Raw genomic sequence first — 21,679 nt, forward strand, 5'->3', positions numbered from 1 at the left:
AAAATTAGTAAATCAACTTATAACTTTTTGTTGAGGTAAGATGTATTAGTGATAGTGGCTGTATGCTGAGACCTAATTTAATTTGTAGAATATTTGTTTTTAATGAGCATGCATGCAAAATTTAATTTGCCAATTTGTTATAATACAGTAATTATACCATGAGCAGAGTTGAGACCTGGTTTCTGTTTGGCATACAACATCTCTGATCAGCTGGGTGTGGAGAAGACAGTATCTCCCTCTGCACGCCTTAATGAATTTAGATTTACCAAGCACTTAGCGATTCCCAAGCGCAATCGATAAAATGAAAAGCGCTACAGAGAACAGTTGTCTTTACAGCCGTCTCTCTGCTGCTACAGGCAGCGGGGAAAGCGAAATGGGAAATTAAAGCGTGTAATTGGAAATCGCTCACAGCATTTGTTAACTACTTAAAAAAAAACGCGAGCCGTGACAGGCGCGTGGAGATGCGAGGGCCCGGCCGAGGGACGAGGCCGAGCTCCCCCGCCTGAGGCGGCCGAGCCCCGCTGAGGGGAGACGGCCTCACGGGCGAGCCCTTGGCGGGAAGGGCGGGGGTCCTTCCCGCGCCTGCGCACTGACGCCTCCTCCCGGCTCGGGGGCGGAGGGGAGGCGGTGCGGTGCGGCTGCGCGGCCGCAGTGGCAGGGGCTCCTGCAGCGCCGCCGCCTCGCTGGGAGCCGGCTGCGGGCCGGGCCGGGAGAGGGGTGGGACAGGACGGGCGACGCCGGGCGTGGAGCGGGGTTAGCCGGCGAGAGGCGCAGGATGTCCGCGACGCTGTACCTGCTCTCCACGCTGGGCGGATACGTCCTCACCTCGGCGCTTCTCCTCAAGTGTCCGGGGCTGCTCCACCGGCCCAAGCGGCAGCGCTTCCGCTGCCGGCACATCTCCCACCGCGGCGGTGAGTGAGGGGGTGGGGGGGGCCCTGCCCGCCGCGGCCCTGGGGGTGCCGCTTCCCGCTCTCCCCTCAGGCGGGTGAAGGCTGCTGCGGCCGCCCGCCGCTCCCTGAGGGCTGCAGCCCTCCCCGGCTCCGGGCGCTGAGGGGCTCCCCTGGCCCCCGCGGCCGCCCCCGGGGGCGATGCCTCCCCGCTCCCTCAGGACGCTTCTCTCCCTGACGCCTGCTGCGGGCGGGCGCTGCCAGAGCCCTGCGGGAGGGTCTTGAGGGGCTGCGGCGCGGTGCCCGTCGCTCGCAGCGGGCTCCCTTTAAACCTTCCTCCCGCAACCTAATTTTAGGTGCCACCTGCTGACCAGTGCTTGATTTCAAAGCTGAATTAATCTCCGAACTCAAAACGCGACAGCCGAAATCGGCTTGTTTTACGTGGGTTCCGAATGTGATGGTTTCCCTGTCAAACGTATATATTTTTTCTTCCTAATGATTCGGTGTTACAGTATCTCTCTTCCTAATGAGAGAGGCAGGTGACTGTTGTTTAGATCAGGTACAAAAGATCAGTCTTCTTGCCTCTAATTGCCTATTTGCTTTGCTTTCTGGTTTCGGAAGAAACGCAGTTTGCTGTGACTCTGTTCTTGCTCCCCTTGCTGTCGGAGAGGGTTAATGGTTCAGTGCCGGGGTAAAGCTGATCCCATTTTGAGAGTCTTGTCCCCTCCATACACCTTGCGCCAAGGCCTTGTGGGTAGGCTGGTTGCTTCTATCTAAAATAGCTAAAAGATGTTTTTAAAGTTTCTTCTACCTTTTCCAAAGCATTGGGAGGAAGAAGAATACAGAAAATTCTATTTTCCTGTTCTGCGAAGATCAGTTCTGCGCTTTTCCCTGCTGCCTCATTCAGTTTGTGAAAATAGTCGGTCAGTTTTCTAGGAAATATTTTTCCCGAAATTCTGGGGGAGATATGTCAGATGCTAAGTTTAAATAGTTTGCAATGTCATATCTAGTGCCAGTTTACGCAGTGTTTGATCATGGTTCTAGCCAATGGTCCTTTACTGCTACTGCCTTGAATTATTAAAATACAAAAACTAGAGCTGATCTCTTACAGATTTTATTACTTGCATTTCTTTCATTTAGTTTATACGACAGATTAAGTTTCTTTAACTGTCGTTTTAAGTATAGCATAAAATGCACCTTTTGGTTTAGAATGCATATATTAGCTGTTTCCTGCTAGGTACGTATTTTCATTCAACGAACAAAGGTTCACAATTTTGATTGTTGCCTGTTTGTTAATTTGCAAGCTATTAAAAACTAAACTTGCGGATGGCTTTGTTGGAACTTGGTATGATGTCCTTAATATTCTTTTGTTCTCGCTTCTTTGAGATTACCTTAGTTAAGGTATACAGCCCTAAGCCTAGAATGCAAGTGTGTTGGCCAGTTGCACTAAGCACCATTAGAACAACAGGAAACCCTTACTTAATGGGAGGACTATTAATTATGCAATCAGAGACAAAGTCCATGGTCTTCAAATTGTTCTGTGTCCGCATGAATACTGTGAAATACACCTATAGTAGAAGTACAGCCCTTAACATCTCAGCAGCTTTTTGCTCATCAGGTACTATGAGACTGAAGATCACTTACTCTTTACTCTCTGTAGTATTTAACTTGTAACTTAAATTCCTATGGGACTTAAGTTCTCATCAGGCTTTAGTCATGCTGTAGCTTTAGACGCAGCGTCAGGTTTCCTATTGCATTACTCCTATTAACTTCGGAGATCAGGATGACACTTAACTTGTTTGGCTGTTTCCTCTCTGAGATGAAGCCTTGTTTGTGAAGTTGTTTTAAGTCTGTGGGTTTTGATTTTGCTTCTTTCTTCATGCGAGAATTCTCTTACCTCAGTTTATAGCTCGTCAATGGAAGCATCCCTGAATTATTTCTTCACTTCTGCATAATTTTAAAATTGGTCATTTCTGAGATCAATAATTAAGTCTTGATATTCTGTCTTAGAGTCCTCTATTAATGCTAGCTGCATGGACTGGATTGCAGGGTCTTTGAGACAGAGTAGCATGATGATTTTTACAGAATCACAGAATAGTTGAGATTGGAAGGGACTCTGGAGATCATCTCATCTGACCAGAGCAGGGGCAACTAGAGCAGGTTGATCAGGACCTTGTCCAGTTAGGTTTTGAATACATCCAAGGATGGAGGCTCCACAACCTCTCCGGGCAGCCTGTTCCAGAGTTTGATCACTCTTACAATAAAAAAGGGTTTTTTTTCTTATGTTTATAAATTTAATTTCCTGTATTTCAATTTGTTCCCATTGCTTCTTGTCCTTTCCCTGGGCACCACTGAGAAAAGTCTGGCTCAGTCACAGAATCACAGAATCGTATAGGTTGGAAAAGACCTTTAAGATCATCGAGTCCAACCGTAAACCTAACACTACCAAGACCACCACTATACCATGTCCCTAAGCACCTCATCCAAACGTCTTTTAAATACTTCCAGGGATGGTGACTCAACCGCTTCCCTGGGCAGCCTGTTCCAATGCTTGATAACCCTTTCAGTGAAGTAAAATTTCCTAATATCTAGTCTAAACCTCCCCTGGTGCAACTTGAGGCCATTTCCTCTCGTCCTATCACTTGTTACCTGGGAGAAGAGACCAATCCCCACCTCTCTACAACCTCCTTTCAGGTAGTTGTAGAGATCGATAAGGTCTCAAAGGTCGCAAGGTCATCTTTACTCCCTCCCATCCGGTATTTATACATGTTGGTAAGATCCTCCTGAGCGCCTCTTCTCCAGGCTAAACAATTCCAGCACCTGAGCCTCTCATCGTATGCAAGAGTCTCTCATCCCTTAATTTTCACAGCCCTCCTCTGGACTCATTCCAGTAGATCCATGTCTGTCTTGTACTTTGGAGCCCAGAACTGGACACGGCATTCCAGATGTGGTTTCATCAGTGCTGAGTAGAAGGGAGCAATCGCCTCCCTTGACCTGCTGGCAACATTCTTCCTTTTGCACTTCTTTGCTTACATGGGGGGGAAAAACCCAAAACAACAGAACTTCTAAAGGTCATCTCCTTGAGACAGTGCTTGACATTGACTCCCTCTTGTCCCGTGGTGGTGCTTTCGAGGTTAGAGTATGCAATCATAATGTTTGGATGTGGCCACTTTGGCTCACAGGGTGCTAAAGTATGCTGGGGAAGGTAATTTCTGCGTGGGAAATGCATGTAGTTCACAACATAAATGGACAATATATGAATCTGGAGGTGCATTTAAGTGAATGTCAGAAGCCCTTCAGTCAGCCCAGCCTTTTCATTTTTAAGAAGGGAAAATGATTTAGTACATAAAATCACTTTCTTGTCATAGTTCCCTTTTCTGAGTGTGGTTTGTGAAAGCTGTGTTGCTGATTTAGAATTCCTGTTTCAGCTGTTCTCTCAACTTTTTTCCTCATTTCCCTAAAATGCTGGTTTTGTTACCAACTAGTTTGGCTCACCATACCTACCTCCCTAACACGTGACTTGTTAGATCAGTCATTTAAAGTTTTGTTTTTGGAAATTTCTGCCCAGGAATGTTAGGATACTGTTGTTTTGTTCACAAATTGAAGACTGACTCAGTTTCGCCCCCCTGTCCCCCCCCCCCATTCAGGATGTATGGGCTGTATTGTCACAGTTGATAAGTTATCTAAAACCTCATTTTTTATTGCAGTTAACTTATAACTAATCATCCAGGTCCTATGCAAGTTTTTTCCATGTTAGGCAATCAGTCAGAAGTACACAATGAGATTCTCATGCTCTTCTCTATCCCTCGGTCGCTTTTGCCACTCAGCCTATTCCTAGTTCTGCAATCAAATTGCATAAAATATTGGTGAATGTCTAATCACAGAAGCAGCAATGGGCTTACTGTATTGGTTTAAGCTAAACCATGCAGATTTTGTCATTATGATTCAAAGTCAGTTAAGTCTTTCATTTTGTAAACTTACCAATGCAAGCTAACCTGATAACAATTTTAAATTGCTAGTTATGCATGCATAGAATTGCATTGCTTTAACTAAGTAACTAAACACAGATAAGTATGTACTGGTAAAGGTCTTGTTAATAGGCAAGGCCTTAATTGAAGCTTTTATAATTGTTGTTTACAAAGTCTGTCTTTCATCACTGTCAAAGAGTAGTTAAAATTTGCATAGATATCCTCATGAGTACATGTAGCTTCCCAAAGTTGTTTTGTTTTTCAGTATATAACATTGCCTATTTTCTGAGGGAGGGAGAAGACACCTTTTCCAGTCCCTAACCAGGCTGATTTTCAAAGATTTTTATGTAGACAATGATGGCTTAAGAGTTGCAGAGTTTATTCCTGCCTCAGAGAAAATTTAATTTGCTTGTCCTTTCATTTAACTGGAGTTGATGTGCATTTCATTCCTTGTGCGTGAGACCTCTCTTTGCCAGCAGCATAAACCTTTATTGACAGATTTTTGCTGTTTCAGGAAGTATCCTTGCACTGAAAAAAGAGGTTGTCACCTTTTTGAGCATCAACTGGGTTAAGTGTTTAGGGAATATCAGCTTTAGAGAGTCTTGGGCACTTTTTTTTTCTTGGTGGTGGTTTTTTCCCCCTCTTGTCACCTTTTCTCTTACTCCTTCTCCAACTCTGAAATAGACTTTTTGCATATACTGTTCCTATGCCTGTGGAGCATATTGTCATAGCCAAATACAACGCCTTTAAGGAAAAACAGGGCACCCAACCTCTGGTAAAATAAACACTTTGTTTTGTATATTCAAAGTGTTACACAAATCCAAGATAAGAGCCTTCTATTTTTTTCTTTTTTTTTTTTTAAGTTGTTTTATCATGAGAAAGTCCTGTCTCTTGGGTCTCCCCAGTAGGCTAGCAGCAACAGGGATTTCTGACTCTAACTTCATACTCATTCCTCCAGATATTTCCTTAAAATATGTACATTTTTAAATCCATTATTTTTTATTTATTTCCACTGGGATTGAGGGGAGGTTTTGTTTTGTACATGTTTTAGTTTTTTTTATTTTTGTAGGTGCTGGAGAGAACCTGGAAAACACGATGGCAGCCTTTCACCAGTGAGTACAAATGGAACCAGTAATGCCTAAATCAGCCGTGTTCTCATTGTCTTTAGTGAGTGAAGCACTGAAGAAAGAGAGGACTTCCATCAGCTGTTTGGGGTTCAGTGTCCTATTTCTGAAAGTCATCCCTCCTTTGGATGACTTTTGTGGATTGCTAAACATTACTCCAATTTCAACAAGAAGGAATTGGGATACCACAAACTATGTCCAAATTTGTACACAGTAACATTGTAGACTGGCAGTGGAAGCCAGTTCTTCATAACTAATATCATACACTGTTTTTTCTAGATACATTGATGTTTCTCAAAAGGTGTTTCAGATTATAGCCTGTACCAATATGCTAATAAGCATACAAGGCTGGATTTCAGGAAGTCTGAATCTGTTGCTGCTATTGTGGCTGTAAGCAATAATTCTCTTAGATATTCCACAGTTTCATGGTATTCAGTTCCCTCCTCTATATAGAAGGTTAATAATGTCTCCTAGAATTGTTGCGACCGAAATCCTAATGTTAACTAACTTTTAATATACCATCTGTAAAGCTGTAAAAAATGTTTGTGTTATGTTTTTTCTCTTCATATATGTACTTCATTTGCACAATGTGTGAAAGCCTCTTATCTAGGGGTTTAAAATGGAGTTGGTACTGGAAAGCCTTTTAAGCCTCCAGCATTTAAGTAGTGAATTCTAACAAGGTTTTCAAAGGCATTTGAAAAAGAAGCATATCTAAAACTCCAGCTGCCAGTGAGCACTGACCAAATTATGTAGGCTTCTCTTTGTTTTGTTTGGGTTTTTTAATTTGCTTTGTGCTAAGTAGCCTCATCAGTTTGCACATTTCCTTGCAGACTGAGGAGTGCCAGCTTTCCCAACCAAACAGTGCTATTGAAAGTACTGCAGTATTTTCTATCTCCATGGAAGCTTAGCATAGTTTTGTGTTTTTTTCCTGCTGGCCTGCCTTTTTTCAAGTCTGCTACCACACTTTCTGGAAAGTGCTTCTTTTTTTTAACCATTTCTTAATTTTCATTTAGTGTCATACTGGTTTTATATGTATAGGGCTCTTACAAAGAAAGTTATACCATAACCTATTTTTGTTTCATTGACAGAAGTAAGCTGTAGTACTTAGAGTAAGGACTGTGCTAGGAGTCAAATAATGTTTTGTGATAATACAGACATTTGTCTGACTCTCTTCTGACCATTTTAATTATTTTATGACTATAGGGTAACAAATAGTTGAGGTCCACTTCTTGAACTCATCACAACTGCCAATAGCAAAGTTCAGTTACTTGTTTTGAAGTTGTCTTGGCCAAATAATAAAAGCATGTTACTTCTGCAGAAAGCAGAGTCAGAGCCATTACTTTGCATTAGGCAGTAGAAAGTCTTCTGGCTTCCTCTGTGGAGGGGTAAAGGCTTTGTCCTTCCCATCCGCTCATTCCCATCTCCACCGGTAAGCTAGCAAAAGGAATTGGGTAGAAGACTGGTGATCTGCATGGTGAAAAATCAGCCGGATTGGCTCAGATGGCTGGTATGAACAAATCAATTTATAATCCATCAGATTTTGCATGAAGCCAGATAGGACATGCCTGCAAGAGCTACTTGCAGGTTTGGACAAGCAGGCATATTCGACCACTGATGTAGTTGAATCTGAAAGAGAATGCTTGTCTGCAATGTAAGACCTACCCCCTTGTTTTTGTTTTGTTGACAGTAACCTAAGTATTGCAAGCAAATAGTTTTATTTATGCTGTTTACACTTTAACAGTGACTGGAGAATATTTAATACTCCATGCATGTTGCATGATAATGAAGAAATTATTCTAGTAATATATAAACAAAGTGTATGGGGGGGGAGGCCTTACTGGTAATTTCAAGTTCTATACAAGCTTAACTTAAAATATTCTGGAAAGCAATTACAAGCTTTTTGTACCAAAGACAGTAATTTTTTTTTGCATGGTAAAATACCTAATTGATTTTTTTGGCTGTAATCATGTTACACTGTATTTAAATGCTTCTGTGGTGGTTTTAGCTTAAAATCAATTATTTTAAAATCTAAGAGAGACACTTGCAGTGTCTTAAAGTATTTGGGGATCTGGCATAAAAGATGTTGTAAGAATTTAATTACGAGTTTAATTATCTCTAATACAGCCATATACTTTAGCGTTGTCTTGACAGGAAGCTGCTAAGTAAACTCTCCAGGTATTTTTCTCATTGTATTTCCTTTTCTTTTATGAACATACTTGGTTTAGAAAGAAAGCATTAAACACTGTAGTTACAGCAATAAAAGTACATGGCCAACTTAGTATTTATAAACTCTATACATTCTGCTACATTAGGCCTTGCCTAATGGAATTTAGTTTCCAAGGTAAGGCTTTTCTTATATATTTCCTGGTATGCCCTTTTACTTGAAAACAGTTGGAGTTAAACACAAGCAAGGAGCTCTATCATCCTAATTTGCAAATGCGAGTCTGCTTCACAACTTGAGTTCTGGAGCAGTCGGATCTGAGTCCAACATGTTCTTCTGAATCTGGAGAACATCTGGAGTCTTCTCTGGAGCAATGTCAATTTGATGCGTTATTACAGAGCTGCAGAACAAACTGATTTCCAGCTGAAAAAATGCAGCACTTTAAGGAAGCTTATTTAGCAGCAAGCTGCTAGTAAGAGCCTGGCAAATCCTCAAATTTGTTAACAAGGCAAGTTGTTGTTCTCCTTTTTCCATGCAGCATCAGTCCTGAATTTCTTAAGCAGTAATATTTCTAATAAACTTTGCTGGTTAAATGATAATACATGGTACTAGATGGGAATGTCTTCTACAAATTTGGCAAGTCTCCTGCAGCATATTTGGAGATGCTTTTCCTCAGGAGGAAAAATTACACAGAACAGGCTGTGCATCTTCCATGGGTAATAGGATTTTGTTCCTCTCCTAATTCTTAATTAGTGGCACTGGAAAACAGTTAACAAATTGGTGTTAATTTGACAGCCCCCCTCTTGATAGTTATCCCAGCTGGACCAGAAATTGTGTTAAATGCTTAAGGGAGTATGTTCTAATTTATTTTTTTTTTGTTTTATTGCATTTGTGAATGTTTATGGCATGTCTGTATTTCAGCAGTCAATAAAGCCCTTTTCTTAAGGAAAAGGCTGTTACTGAAGTTGCAGAGCTTTGGGTCCGGTATAAGCTGTGCTCACAGATGTTAGACGTTTGTTCGTAGGTGGGTAGAAAGAACAGCCCGGTGTTTTGAAGGAAGTGTTCAGACTTCAGCTGTCTGCTGGAATGATACCTTCTGAGTATCTTTTTTAATGACATGAGCAATTCACTTCTCGTTGGAATAAAGCTTAGTTTTTCTGTTCTGGTGTGAGGTTTCTTGTGCTTATTTTTCATCATTATTATTACTACTTTCTGCTTGCTTTACTCCTCCTATGAGCTAAGCTTCTATAGAGTGGATTTGGGATTGGATTAGAACTTTTCAAAGCAGCAGATTGGAATAGGAATAGCTATTTTTCGTTGAAAAATATGACTGGGTGTTTTAGGGGTTTATTTTTTTAAATTTAAAATTAAAACTTTTTCATTAAAATAATAATTTTTTAAAAATGTAGTTTTTCTATCCAAAAAGCCAAGAGCCTGAAAGCACCATTGCTAATTTCCGGATCCATCCATTCCTGATTAACTTAAATAAAGTAAAAAAAGGCTTTCACATCCCTGTCATTTGTTGTTTATGCTTACTACACAATTGATTACTTTTTTAGAAGAGCTCACTTCTTCCAGTGGTAAATGTGCTGATACTAATAAACATCACACTCAAAATTCTGAAACAATACTTTAGAAATAGGTTTCTCAATACTGAGGTGGTAGGCTGCAATCGACAGGTGTGCTGCCTGATTTCTATGGAAGACGGAGCCAAAGATCCTGAGTTCACATCCCATATCTGATTCACGATACATTGTTTATTCTTGCATCAGCTTTCCCACTGCAGCAGAGTTATTTGCTTCTTGCTTTGCAGCAAGATTGTGAGGATTCATTGCATCATAAAGCATCTAAAGTACTTCCACTGGGATTAGTTTAATTGAATAACATGTATGTGTTAGGTTTGGACGTATACGAAATACATGTGTGGTTCAAGGCAGACTTGTTTGCTTCCAGTGCGGTTAATATAGGAACAGACATGTTGGAGCTAGATTGTCACCTGACGAAAGATGAGCAAGTGGTTGTGTCCCATGATGAGAACCTGAAGAGATCAACAGGAGTTGATGTCAACATATCCGACCTCAAATACTCTGTAAGTTGAAGAAAAAACATTAGTGCTAGATCATGCTTAAAAATACGTTTGTAGAGTGGCTGGGGTGGGCAGGAAGGTTGTGTGCGTGTGTATGTATGTCTAGTATCCACAATCTAAGGAGGGGATTCATCTTGTCTTACTAAAAAAAACAAAGTTAACTAGGCTCCCTGTGTAGTCAAGGGAGAAAAACCAGCACATTTCCAGAGGGTGATTAACTCTGTCCACAGTAGGCTGGATGAATAGCTTTCTGGAGGTGGGCCTGTTTTGCCATACTGATGACAAAGGAAGCTTAGTCAACAAGCTCCTTCTCGTATGACCGGCGTTTTAATGGGAAAACCGGTAGATGAATCCCACCTGCATTGACAGTTTTAAAAGCCTGTTTTACAGAACTGTCTTTCCATGTGGTATTTAAGTGGAATTCTCAGAATTTTCAGACAGGCGTCTGGAAATGTTTTGCCTTACTCAGCTACAGGTAACACAAGACTAAGAATGCCAAATAGTTTAAGTAAGAATGAACACAGTGCTTCTAAATGACTTTTTGGGCAAGAAGACTAAAAAAATATTATTTTTGTCTTTAAAGATAACTTACATGGCTTATGAATTATAATTTTTTGTCTTTTTCGAGAAGAGTCATTATTATATCCCTGCATTTGAATTAGTGTTCCATTTCCCTTTATTTTTAAGGAACTTCCACCATATCTCTGCAAGTTGGATGTCACATTTCAGAAAGGTAAGTTTTTGTCTTTTGCCGTTTCAATTTACAGTACCAGTAACTAATTTTCCATTATTGTAGTGTGGCAACTTCTTATTTTGGCAAAGGGAGTAGAAAAGTGGATTTGCTTCCATCAGTATCTTGATAATAGAAGTTTTAAAAGGAAAATATAATCCGAGCTTTAGAAACCAAAATATATTTTTTCATACCAGTTGACAGTGACTAAGTTTAGAATGTAAGGTATCTTTTTCCAAGTAAACATTTCAATTGTTTGCTTGTCTGCTTCTTGCAACTGCTTTCCAGTTCCCTTGTGAGATCTTCAGAGGGTGCTGATTGAAAATTTGTCGTTCCGAAAAATGAAGACAAGGCAGAAGAGAGTTTCTTTACAACTCAAATGCCATTGTGCTGGTGCACTCTGGGCTTGAAGTACTACGAGATGTCAGATAATACAGACATTTTCAGAAGGGTGAATGGAAAGAGTAGTAGTTACTGTATGTATGACAAAGTTCAGTACCAATATTGCTGCAAGAGAGGAAAATGTAGAAAAAAATTAACCTGTTTCCTTGTGAAAACTGTGGTTCGTGGGACTATAATTTGAATAAAGCACACAGGCTAAAATTGAGAGCGCTTCCACCTAGAAAAGGCTACCAGAGATGATATCAGATGTGTTTGCTTGCTTGAGGGGCTTTGTGACTTATCTTGTGTAGCCTTTCCATATTTGAATTGCCCAGCAAGCAAATTTTGTATTAAAAACTTCTGTTCAAAATTGCAAAATACTTAAAATGCACCAAGATGAGATCCATGACGTGTTATTTCCACACGTGTATATCTTTTGTTTATATACAGTAATAAAAAGAGATGGCAAGAGCCTTCAGTTAATTCCCTAGAGCCACAGGCAGTTTCAGACAATAAAATTTGGGGAGTTTGCCTTCTGTTGCCTTTACTCATTATGCTTCTCCAGTAAATTTTCCTAGAAGGAAAAGTTTTTCTCATTGGTCTTGTTTCATACTAATCTTATTGCGTTTGGTATGTGGTAACTGAGCCCGTGTTTGCTATTTCAGGTTTTTAACGATGCCTGCGCTCCTACTGTTGCTAAATAATGACTGAATTTAATGAAGGTCAAACCTAAATGTGCGATATGCTCAGGGCATTTTCATTACGGAAGTGAGCTTGTCATAATTAATTACAACTACCTGAGTGAAGTGATTCCCCCACACACACTTTAAAAGTGTGCTAATTCTAGGAACTATGTGTTTTGTTGTTTGTTTGGTTTTTTTAATTTTAAGATAACAAGTGCTCTGACATCTGAGCTTTTATCTGTGGTGTATTAAAAATGGTCACAGCAATGACAACTTTCTTGTTTCCCCAGAATGTCACTGTGAGGGAAAAGACAACCGTATTCCACTCCTGAAAGAGGTGTTTGAGGCATTTCCACAAACTCCTGTCAACATTGACATCAAAGTGAACAACAACGTGCTGATCAAAAAGGTACATGAACATCTACACTGAACTGAGACTGAATGTCATGTAATGGTGTTGAAATTCCAAAAGAAAAGTTTCTTGGAGTTGCTAGCAGTCTGTGACACTAAAATCTGTGTTCTTGGACTGCTTCATCCTTCCGTCTTATAAACTGGTGCCTACCAAAGCATCGTAAAAGCATGATGTCAGTGTAAGGATAAGTGTTCATTACAGAAAAGGAAATCTGCTTCCTATCAGATACTATTTTGCTATCTTGTTTTCTTAAATTCTGTAGGGCTTTTTTTAGGTATAATGGGCTTTCGTTTTATCCGTTGACCTGAACACCTTTTTCCAGTCAAAGCAGCACAATTGTCTTAAGATGGGAGAGAGTACAGAATTGTCTTTTCTGTAATGACTTACGTAGTTGACAAGTAACAAGTAGGGTTTCAGTTAAATAATTTGCACGTAATTTTCAATGAATACATATTAGGGTTCTGCTTTTTTATATTGCAGGTTTCAGAGCTGGTGAGTCAGTATAAGCGAGAGCATCTGACGGTATGGGGGAATGTCAATTATGAGGTTGTATCAAAGTGTCTTAAGGAGGTAAGAATGGGTCCAGCTAAGCTTTGTTCTTGCCTGCTTGTTACTGTGTGGTGACAAAATGTACAGAAAAGCACCCTGTAAATCAACATCTAGCTGGCTATGCCAGACTTTCAGATGTGATGAGAAATTTTGCATTTGGATTGTATTCTGCTTACTACACTGTTACAATAAATCAAGCCCAGTTAGCACCCATATACTCCGCAATAAAATACTTGAGGAATTAAGCTTAATCATGTTTTATTCTTGTTCTATAAAATATAGGCTGTTATGATTTTATGCCAGGAACTCTTAGAACCTGTTTTGCACGTCATTCGTCTGGTATAAAAGCAATTTTTCTAAGGATTGCTTACTGTGTGTTTCTTTTTATGGAAATAATGGATGTGGCCACTAGTTGACACACAGTTATATTGGTATAAAGCTGTTTTACAGCTATAGATTCTATTCCTTTTTGTGCTGAGGAATTGCACAATTGAGAATTAAGTTAAAATTGTGCTTAGTCTGAAGGACTTAGTGTAGTGTAGTCCGAAGGACAACACACCATTTCCTACCTGAGCAGCAGTTATATTTGTTCATTTTTGTAGCATCAATGCCCAAATATTTTGGTTCATAAACCAGCATCTTTAAAAATGTGTTGTGAAGTGAGTTGATGTGATATCGAACTGTAACAAGTCCTGTGCTAAAGCACAGCTTGTTCTTTGCGGTAATATTAGTCTAAGACAAAATACTGCATAGTGTCATGCAGTCTGGAAAGATGATGAAGGCAGGTAACAAAAGCAGTACTGCGACCAGTGAAACTTTACCTTTTCAGGTCATAGTGCCCCTTCAAATTGTGTAAAACTTTTGCTTGGATTACAAGCTACCGGAAAGAGTAATTTAAATTCAGTGGGAGGCATATCATAAACAGTTGACAGCCTAATCTTTAGGTGCAAGTGCTAAACTTTAAACATGCATTGATGAGTAAATTTAATTGCAACAGACTCAACAATCTACCAAGATAATTTAGAATCTATCTTTCCTGATCCTGCAGAATGCTGACATTCCTGTCATCTTCTGTTTGCAACGTGTCCTCCTGCTTCTTGGCCTGTTCTACACTGGTCTGCTGCCATTCATTCCTTTCAAGGAAGAATTCTTGGAAATTCCCATGCCTTCAATCATCCTCAAGTGAGTTGGAGTCCGTCAGTGGGTGCTGCACTGAAATGATAGTAAAGCAAGTGAATGATAATGCCAGCTTGAGCATTGGTTTAGTCGGTACCCTCGGGCTGAGGATACTGTTTGGTTCATTTAGGCACTTTGTATATTCCTAAGAGAAAGCTGTGGAAATCTTCTGCTCCTCTGTATTTAACCTGTCTCTAGCCAGCTCTGAGTTACTCAGTTATTAGTGTGGGGTGCCTGTGTATATCGGTCTTTCCTGTTTACAGCATCTCCTGTAAATACCGCCTTCATGCAGTTGCCTTTGCAACGCAGCTTGTACTGATGCTGTCTAGATAGTAATATGGAGCAGTACTGTACACCTAACTAATTCTTGCACTTTTCTCCCTCTTTCTTGAGAACAAATTAGTCTGAATAAGGCCAAGAGGCAAGTCAGTAATAAGGTGGATAGGAGATTTCACATGCTCTTTTTTCTTGTACTTTACTCCAAATGCTGCTGAATACCCATCTCTGCTGGTTCTCTTAAATGTAGCACATTTCTCTTGTGTAACCCAATTCTAAGTCACTGTCTTAGTGAAATTACTGTGCTAATTTGAGAAACTGCAAGATTAATTCTTCATGTTCCTTTTGCAGGAACATCTCAAATAATATTTTAATCTGTGCTCTGGTAATATTTTGTTTCCCCTTCTTCAACAGGCTCAAAGAACCACAGAAGATGACAAGAAGCCAGAAATTTATTATCTGGCTAGCTGACACGTAAGATATTAATCTTATTAAATTTTTATTCATATTTTGCCTATATATTAACAGTTGGCTCAAGCAACTAAGAATAGCTATTGCTATAGCTACTTGTTATGTTGTAATTTTTTTCAGTTTCTTCTAGCTTGTTTGTCAGTGCAGCATAAATCATATTAAAATCTTATGTAGGTGTTCCTGTATGCTTTTATTTTTCATACACTGAAACATACTGAGGTGCAGTAACAGTGGGCATTATTCCAATTTAGTCTATTTAGTTTCTGTCGTTAAGTGTGTTCAGTTAATTAGCATGCAAGTAGATTCAGAATCCCACGTTTCATGGGATTGTGACTGTTTGATAATGTTGTCAGAGGAGATACTGTTTGGCTTACATGGAACACTTTGCATTTTAAGAATATCTGTGCTTCAGAGGAAACTTAGTCATATGCTTTCAGAGGTTGAATTTGATTGCAGTAAGTGTCTTCTGGCTCTTGCTTCTGTGTCTGATGTCTGTTACTTTGATTTCTTGAGCGGCCAGTAGAGTTTTCATGTCTTCTGGTGTGAAGGATAAAATCTCTTCTGAAAGCAAAGAGATTGATTAATCGGACGTGGTACAGGGTACGTGTACGGTGACGGAGGAATCTGCTGGATTTGATCTTCATATCTTCATAAATACCCATAGCTAATGCAAATTTATGGGTATCTGTGTTAACCAGTCTTGAGTTGCTTGAACTAAACGTTTTCTATATTTAGGTTTCTAATCACTTTCTTGTGGAAAACATTGAATCTAAATGCTCTATGGAAAATTTATTACAGAACATCAACAGACATTGAAAATTTCATATATACTTCAAGTTATTAAATAATATCTTTCTCCTTTCTGCAGATTGCTAATGCGGAAGGCACTTTTTGACCACCTCACTGCTCGGGGCATTCAGGTACAGCGTGGCAAATCTAAAGAAAATGTGCTTTTAACCTAGTGAGAATTTGAACCAGCCAGATACGGCCTTAAGATGGGTTCATGTTCTCCCCAACACGTTCTGTTGTGTTGCTAGGATTAGAAGTTGCTCTTTGGTTCCTGAGCAATAGCTTACACTGTTATATTTGCAGTTCTGTAGTTGCAAAGGAAGAATTGTATGCTTGGGAAAAGACTCGTTAATTTAAATCCCTTTAAGATTTTTTTTTTCCCCAATTCAAAAGTAAGCCTACAAAATCTGCTAAACTGCTTACCTATTTTGGGCTTTTCACAAAATAATATTTTGACTTTTGGAAATAGCTGAAGTCTCAGGTAACAAAATGGAGTTGGAGTCACCACTAGAAAATGCCCCCTTTTGGAGGGCGAGGGGGAAGAAGTTGGATATGTTTGTGTGCATGTCTTTGGCATCACAGTGTAATAATTTATCATTTTAAATATATGCGGTATCATCTCTCTCACATGAAACAATTTAGGTCAAAAGTCACCTTTTTTTTTTTTAATTTGAGTATTTCCTGTAATAATTTGTCTCTCTATCCCATCTCATAGGTGTATATTTGGGTACTGAATGAAGAACAAGAATACAAGAGGGCATTTGATCTGGGAGCAACTGGAGTGATGACAGACTATCCAACAAAACTTAAGGAGTTTTTACACAATTACCCAGCGTAAAGGAAGAAAACCAAGGAAGTTCTTGCAGAATAGATTGTGAGCCAAGGATTTTCTTCATCAAAAAAAAAAAAAAAATTTGAGCAGCATACACAGATCACTTTGTCTGAAAGATGTAATTGGATGATCTATTACCTTGTTGTCAAGTTGCTACCTAATGTAAAGATTGTCTATTTATTTTAAAACTTTAATTACATAGTTTACATTTGTAAATATATCATTTAGCAACAGCGCACTTCACAAATAGTGATGACTAGAAAGAGAGTTGCTGGATAGGATACCTGTAGATAATAAGCGTTATTTTACCTGTCACAAGTGCTCCTAAGCAGATGTCAAGACATGTTAGTTATTCCAGTTATATTCTAGTGGGCAGAAACGAAAGAATTTCTGAAAATGTACCCTGTGTGTATGCATTTCTTGTGTTGCTTTTAGTTTTCAGATAACTTGTAGGGCAAAAAAGAAAAACAACGCACAGGAGAAATAGAAAGCAGAATCTGTGGCTAGCCAGATAGTTTAGCCTGTGAAGTGTAGTCAGTAAAGGCAGTCACTTTTTTACCAAAATTAACCCACTTGGTCAGTATAGATTTACTCAATTATTCTTACTGATAAGAATGTTGAGCTTGAGTTGCAACTGTATTTAGACCCCTTTCTGATGTGATGGTAATACTGTGACTTATCGGTCAAGGTCTCAATACAGCATTTAAGCCAGGTTCTGGGTTTGGCACTGAGTTCTACTGCAAGAGTCTAGGTTTGCCCCTGGTTCTGACCTGCCTGTCAGGCTACCGTGGCATGGCAGTAGCTAGCTTTCCAGAAAGGAAGATTGCTCTTATTATAGATTACACTTACTTTGAAATAGTCTTTTCACAAGGGAAGCCAATGTTTTAGAAGTCTTTTGCACATCTGTAGTTCTAACATCTGTTGGCTTGGTGAATGGGAAGTTTTTTTTAGGGTGAGGGACCAAAGAAGACTAAGTTTGGTCAGGAGCTTCAGGAACAAATTAGAACGTTCCTATTAAATTAATTCACCCAAAGCAGATTTATATGCATACTTATAAAAGGAGCAAGTGTCAGCCTAGGATGTGTATAAATTTTAGTCTTTTCTCTGCACAAAAGTACATTCAATATTAATTAAGTTTATGTGCATGGACATGGAAGTAACTTCACTGGCAAAAGAGGCAGGAAACCCCAAGTGTGATGGAATGGGGTTAGATAGGACGGTATTCTGGAAGCTTACATGCTATTCTGTCACTGTGAACAGGTGTTATACGTGTGTCAAACAGATTTGAGCCTGCAGTGCCTGCGTGCTTTGGTGTTGTCATGTTAGTGGTAGGGTTTTTCAGAAAGAATTTGATTACTGTAGCCTGATTGTACACAATGACATATGTAAAGCCCAGTCATTTAATCATCAGATACTGCTGGAACAAAACTATTGTTTAGTGATAGTATCTACTTCTTTAAGGAACTTCAAATGAAAATGATGGATCTTAATAAACACAGTAGCCAGATGCAAGAGTGTATTTACTGCAAGGTATACTCACTGTTATAAAAAATTTTTAAAGTAATTTTTTTCCCTTGCTAGCTCAGATTTGGAAGGGCTCTGGTCTCGCTCCACTGGCTGCTGTGCCATACTTGTAATCATGGAGCATCTTTGCTATTTCAATATGTCTGTCAGTAGGCTGTCAGTGTTAGAACGTCAGGTCCATCTGGATGGATAGTGTTCATTTCTGCATTATAATTCCTTTCTGAGGAACATTTCCACATGGATGAAGTGGAAGAAACTACTTAATTTTTTATTTAAGTGAACATGTGATGATGGTGGCAAATGAGTTAATGGTGTCCTTCTAAATATCTGCCTGGTTAAGATGGCTGTAGATTCCATTTCCTCTTAATCTAATCAGGCTTGTTGCTCATTGAATGGAAGAGAGGAAAATGTTACCTCCTAACTGTTCATAGGAAAAAGGATAAAATGATTTATTATGTGCTAAGCTTCTTGTTTCCCTTTCAGACCTGTTATGTCTGGTCAGATAACTGCTAATAATCAGTCTAGTCATAGTTCTGCCTGCTTTCTAGTAGTCACAGAATAGGTATAGAATAGGGTCCATATGCAGCTCAGTAGGTGAGTGAAAAACATCTGTCTTAAGTTGGTTCACTAGCAGTGTGTAGCTCCAGACCGTTTTTACACAGTGTGGTTTTCTTCAGCTCAGTTTTATTGCTATTAAATTTCCAACACGCACGCCTATATTAAGGCACAGATATAATTCTGGTTTTAGACAATACTACCAAATAGCACTTATACGTTAAAACTTTTTTTTTTTTTGGCTAGGAAAAGCTAAGTTTTAAAATACCAGTCTTGATTTCTGGATTTTATCTTGATCTCTCAAGGGACAAGTGATGACTTAGTTTCTCTCTCAAGTTTCCCTCATCACTGCATAAATAAACTATTTTGCTGTATTTTATATGGAATGACAAAACACAGTTATTGAAATGACAAACTTAATTTTTTAATTTTATTTTAATCTTTTTCCTCTTTGTATCTAGCAGTGGTGTTGGAAACTTCTGCCTTCAAAGATGCTTAACACATTTTTCAACCACTAGTCTTCCTACATCTGATGTAGCTTTTGACTGTGCTGTTCATACATGACCTCTCCTTGATAAGTCTGCTGTTTAATATCTGAAATTTGAATGAGTCGAGTTACATGGGAGGGAAGGGGTTTGCTGCTGGAAAAGCTGCTGAATTTATTCAGTCACTCATTTGGGCTTTAGTACAAGAGCTGAAGTTTTATCTCGAGACAGATAATGTTGCATGGATGAGGCCATGAATCCGAGCACCAATGCACAGGGCTTAGGCCATGATAACTGTTTGTAACAAAATGATATGGAATTGAGGTAACTTGTAGAATGTTTGTTCTATCAAATCATTGTTTTGAATATTCCAGAACTTGCTGTGTGATTTTTTTTTAAACCACTTGTACAGAAAAGCATTTGTTGAGAACTTGCACAGCTGTCCAGGAGGATGTTCAGTTAATCTCTCTCTCCAAGGAGAGATTCTTTTCAGGTACTTTTAACTCTAAATATTGTGTAACACTTACTGTGTTCTCAATCTTATTGCAAAATATTTTATGTATGAAGGATGATGCATGTATTCCATGCACTTTTCACTTGCAGAAAGTCTTGTGGACCTCTCTAGCTCCAAATCTATGAAGTGATTTTTTCTTTTCTTGTAAAGAAAGATTCATGCTCTTGAAATGACATATTAAAACATCTTTGCTCATAAAAGATCTAAAACTAAATACTTATTACTTGTGACTTATTTGCCTAAAAGTAGAATTTCTGAGATTATGATATTATATTTATAGTGTAGTAAACATTGAACTTTCAAGGGTGACCTTTTTATGTGAATAGGGTTGCTGAAAAGAAAGGGGTATCTTACATGCTCTGAACTTTTAACACGTTTTTGGCAATGACATTGGTTTTCTCATATAGTAATCATAATATCTGCAACTATGTGCAGCTAAACGAAGCCTGCAGGGGACTTCAGCCTGCCTTCTCCATGTGCAAATGAACTTTTAAGTAAAACTTTTGAAGTCAGTTCCAATTTGATTTTTCTATAATTTATTTTAAGAAACAGTAGTAGATAAACTTGATCAACAGTAGTAGATAAATGTGATCAGAAGTGGTCTCCATACACGATGCTAGAAGACAGCGTAGAGAATTCTGCTGGTTCAACAATGTAGTGTGTGCTGTTGCTTCATTGCTTCCAAACAAAGGTCTGTCTGCAGAACAGGCATCGCATGCTTCAAAGCAAGCAGCCTGTCTGCGCACCTGAAAATTCAAATAATCAAAATTTAAGATCGGAGAAGAGTGGGAAGGTGTACAAATTGATACTAAACTCTTGAAATTTCACTATGTGTTATCCAGCTTGAAGTAGACAGGTCTTGTATAATAATGGTAGGGGGAGAAACAAGGTCCCAAGTGCATGAACTGTAACAGCATGCCAGGAGAGCTGATTCTGTGCATAGATTTTTGGCATCAGCATCTTTTAGTGTAAAGAACTGGCAAATTCTGTCTACTTGTCTAGGATTGTAGCACCTTTAACTTAAAATGAAGTCTGTAGTTCTGTATGGATGAAAACAACAAGGTGAAATGAGCCAAGAAATGCTGCTTATTTTAATATTTTGCAAAATATTACATATGGTAGTGTTTTGGATAGCCATGCTCAAAAGCAACTGTGTAAGTGTGAGAGCATTGGCCTTTGCTTTGCACGTCAGTGTAAAAATGGCTGTCTGCATCAGAGCTGCTTTCTAATTATTTTTAGAAATCATGATCCTTAATTCCTAAGCCCAGTAAATGCACGCCTAAATAAATACCGGCTTTTTTGGTTGGGGTCGTCTTTTTTTAAGTATACTGTTTGGTGTTTATCCAGTGTAATGATTGATGGCCCAGTTCAGGCACTGTTAGGAGACTGTATGTGCACTTGTATAATACTACAGCTCAGGTTTTGAGACAGGTCAGTGTTTTTGTCACAGGTCAGTGACAAAATCACTTTATGTAGTCTGGTTCTAGACATCAGCTCTGACCTATAATCAGGCTCATCAGTTTAATTACAGAATGTAGTGGTTCACAGATGTGGAGGATATAGTATCCTATCTATGTATGTATATCATATCCAAATTGAATGGGGGAAATGAAATTGTTCGGTTATCTCTGTGTGTCAGATGCGGTAGCAGAGGAGCTGGCCTGAGATTGAAATGAGAGCCTGCATTGTAAAAGGGTTTGGTATGCTTTTTTCACGTGGTTAATAATCATAGTTTTCTCTCTGGTCTCTGTTGAAAGGGTAAATATCTGATAATTTAGACTTAATTTAAAAAAGTACTGTACTGTGGCCCTTAAATTATCCTGAAATACCTTCCTGTAATGTCTTAAGGACACTTTTGTTCTAATTAACTATCTCCCACACACAGCGAGTGTTCTACCCGCTCGCTTTTGTAGAAGACTTATGCAAAAGATGATGATCAATGAGTTTGGAGAGTATACAAAGCCTTTGACAGTCAGCAGGTATCTGCTTCTGAGCTGGGGACAGCAAGCTAGCTATGTTTTGAGTATGTTCATGTTAACAGGTACCCCACCTGTAGCAAATTTCTGTACAGTGTTG

General features: G+C 39.2%; 1 protein-coding gene across 1 annotated transcript; it reads left to right on the forward strand.

Moving 5' to 3' along the window:
* The first annotated feature begins 658 nt into the window (after positions 1–658).
* On the forward strand, positions 659–20,838 carry GDPD1 (glycerophosphodiester phosphodiesterase domain containing 1). The gene is made up of 10 exons (XM_072882316.1): positions 659–911; positions 5,925–5,967; positions 10,094–10,229; positions 10,914–10,959; positions 12,311–12,429; positions 12,913–13,002; positions 14,030–14,163; positions 14,848–14,907; positions 15,773–15,824; positions 16,409–20,838. The coding sequence occupies exons 1-10, from the start codon at positions 776–778 to the stop codon at positions 16,529–16,531; spliced, it is 939 nt and encodes a 312-aa protein (XP_072738417.1). The 5' UTR covers positions 659–775; the 3' UTR covers positions 16,532–20,838.
* The last annotated feature ends 841 nt before the right edge of the window (positions 20,839–21,679 follow it).

The sequence above is a fragment of the Ciconia boyciana genome, chromosome 17, assembly GCF_034638445.1.
Source record: "Ciconia boyciana chromosome 17, ASM3463844v1, whole genome shotgun sequence".
Taxonomy (NCBI): Eukaryota; Metazoa; Chordata; class Aves; order Ciconiiformes; family Ciconiidae; genus Ciconia; species Ciconia boyciana.

Excerpts from the sequence above, each read along its gene's own strand:
- GDPD1 (XM_072882316.1), top strand. The coding sequence starts at position 776 with ATGTCCGCGACGCTGTACCTGCTCTCCACGCTGGGCGGATACGTCCTC. Across the intron at positions 5,968-10,093 it reads ACGATGGCAGCCTTTCACCA|TGCGGTTAATATAGGAACAG; the intron begins GTGAGTACAAAT and ends GTTTGCTTCCAG. Across the intron at positions 14,164-14,847 it reads ATGCCTTCAATCATCCTCAA|GCTCAAAGAACCACAGAAGA; the intron begins GTGAGTTGGAGT and ends CTTCTTCAACAG.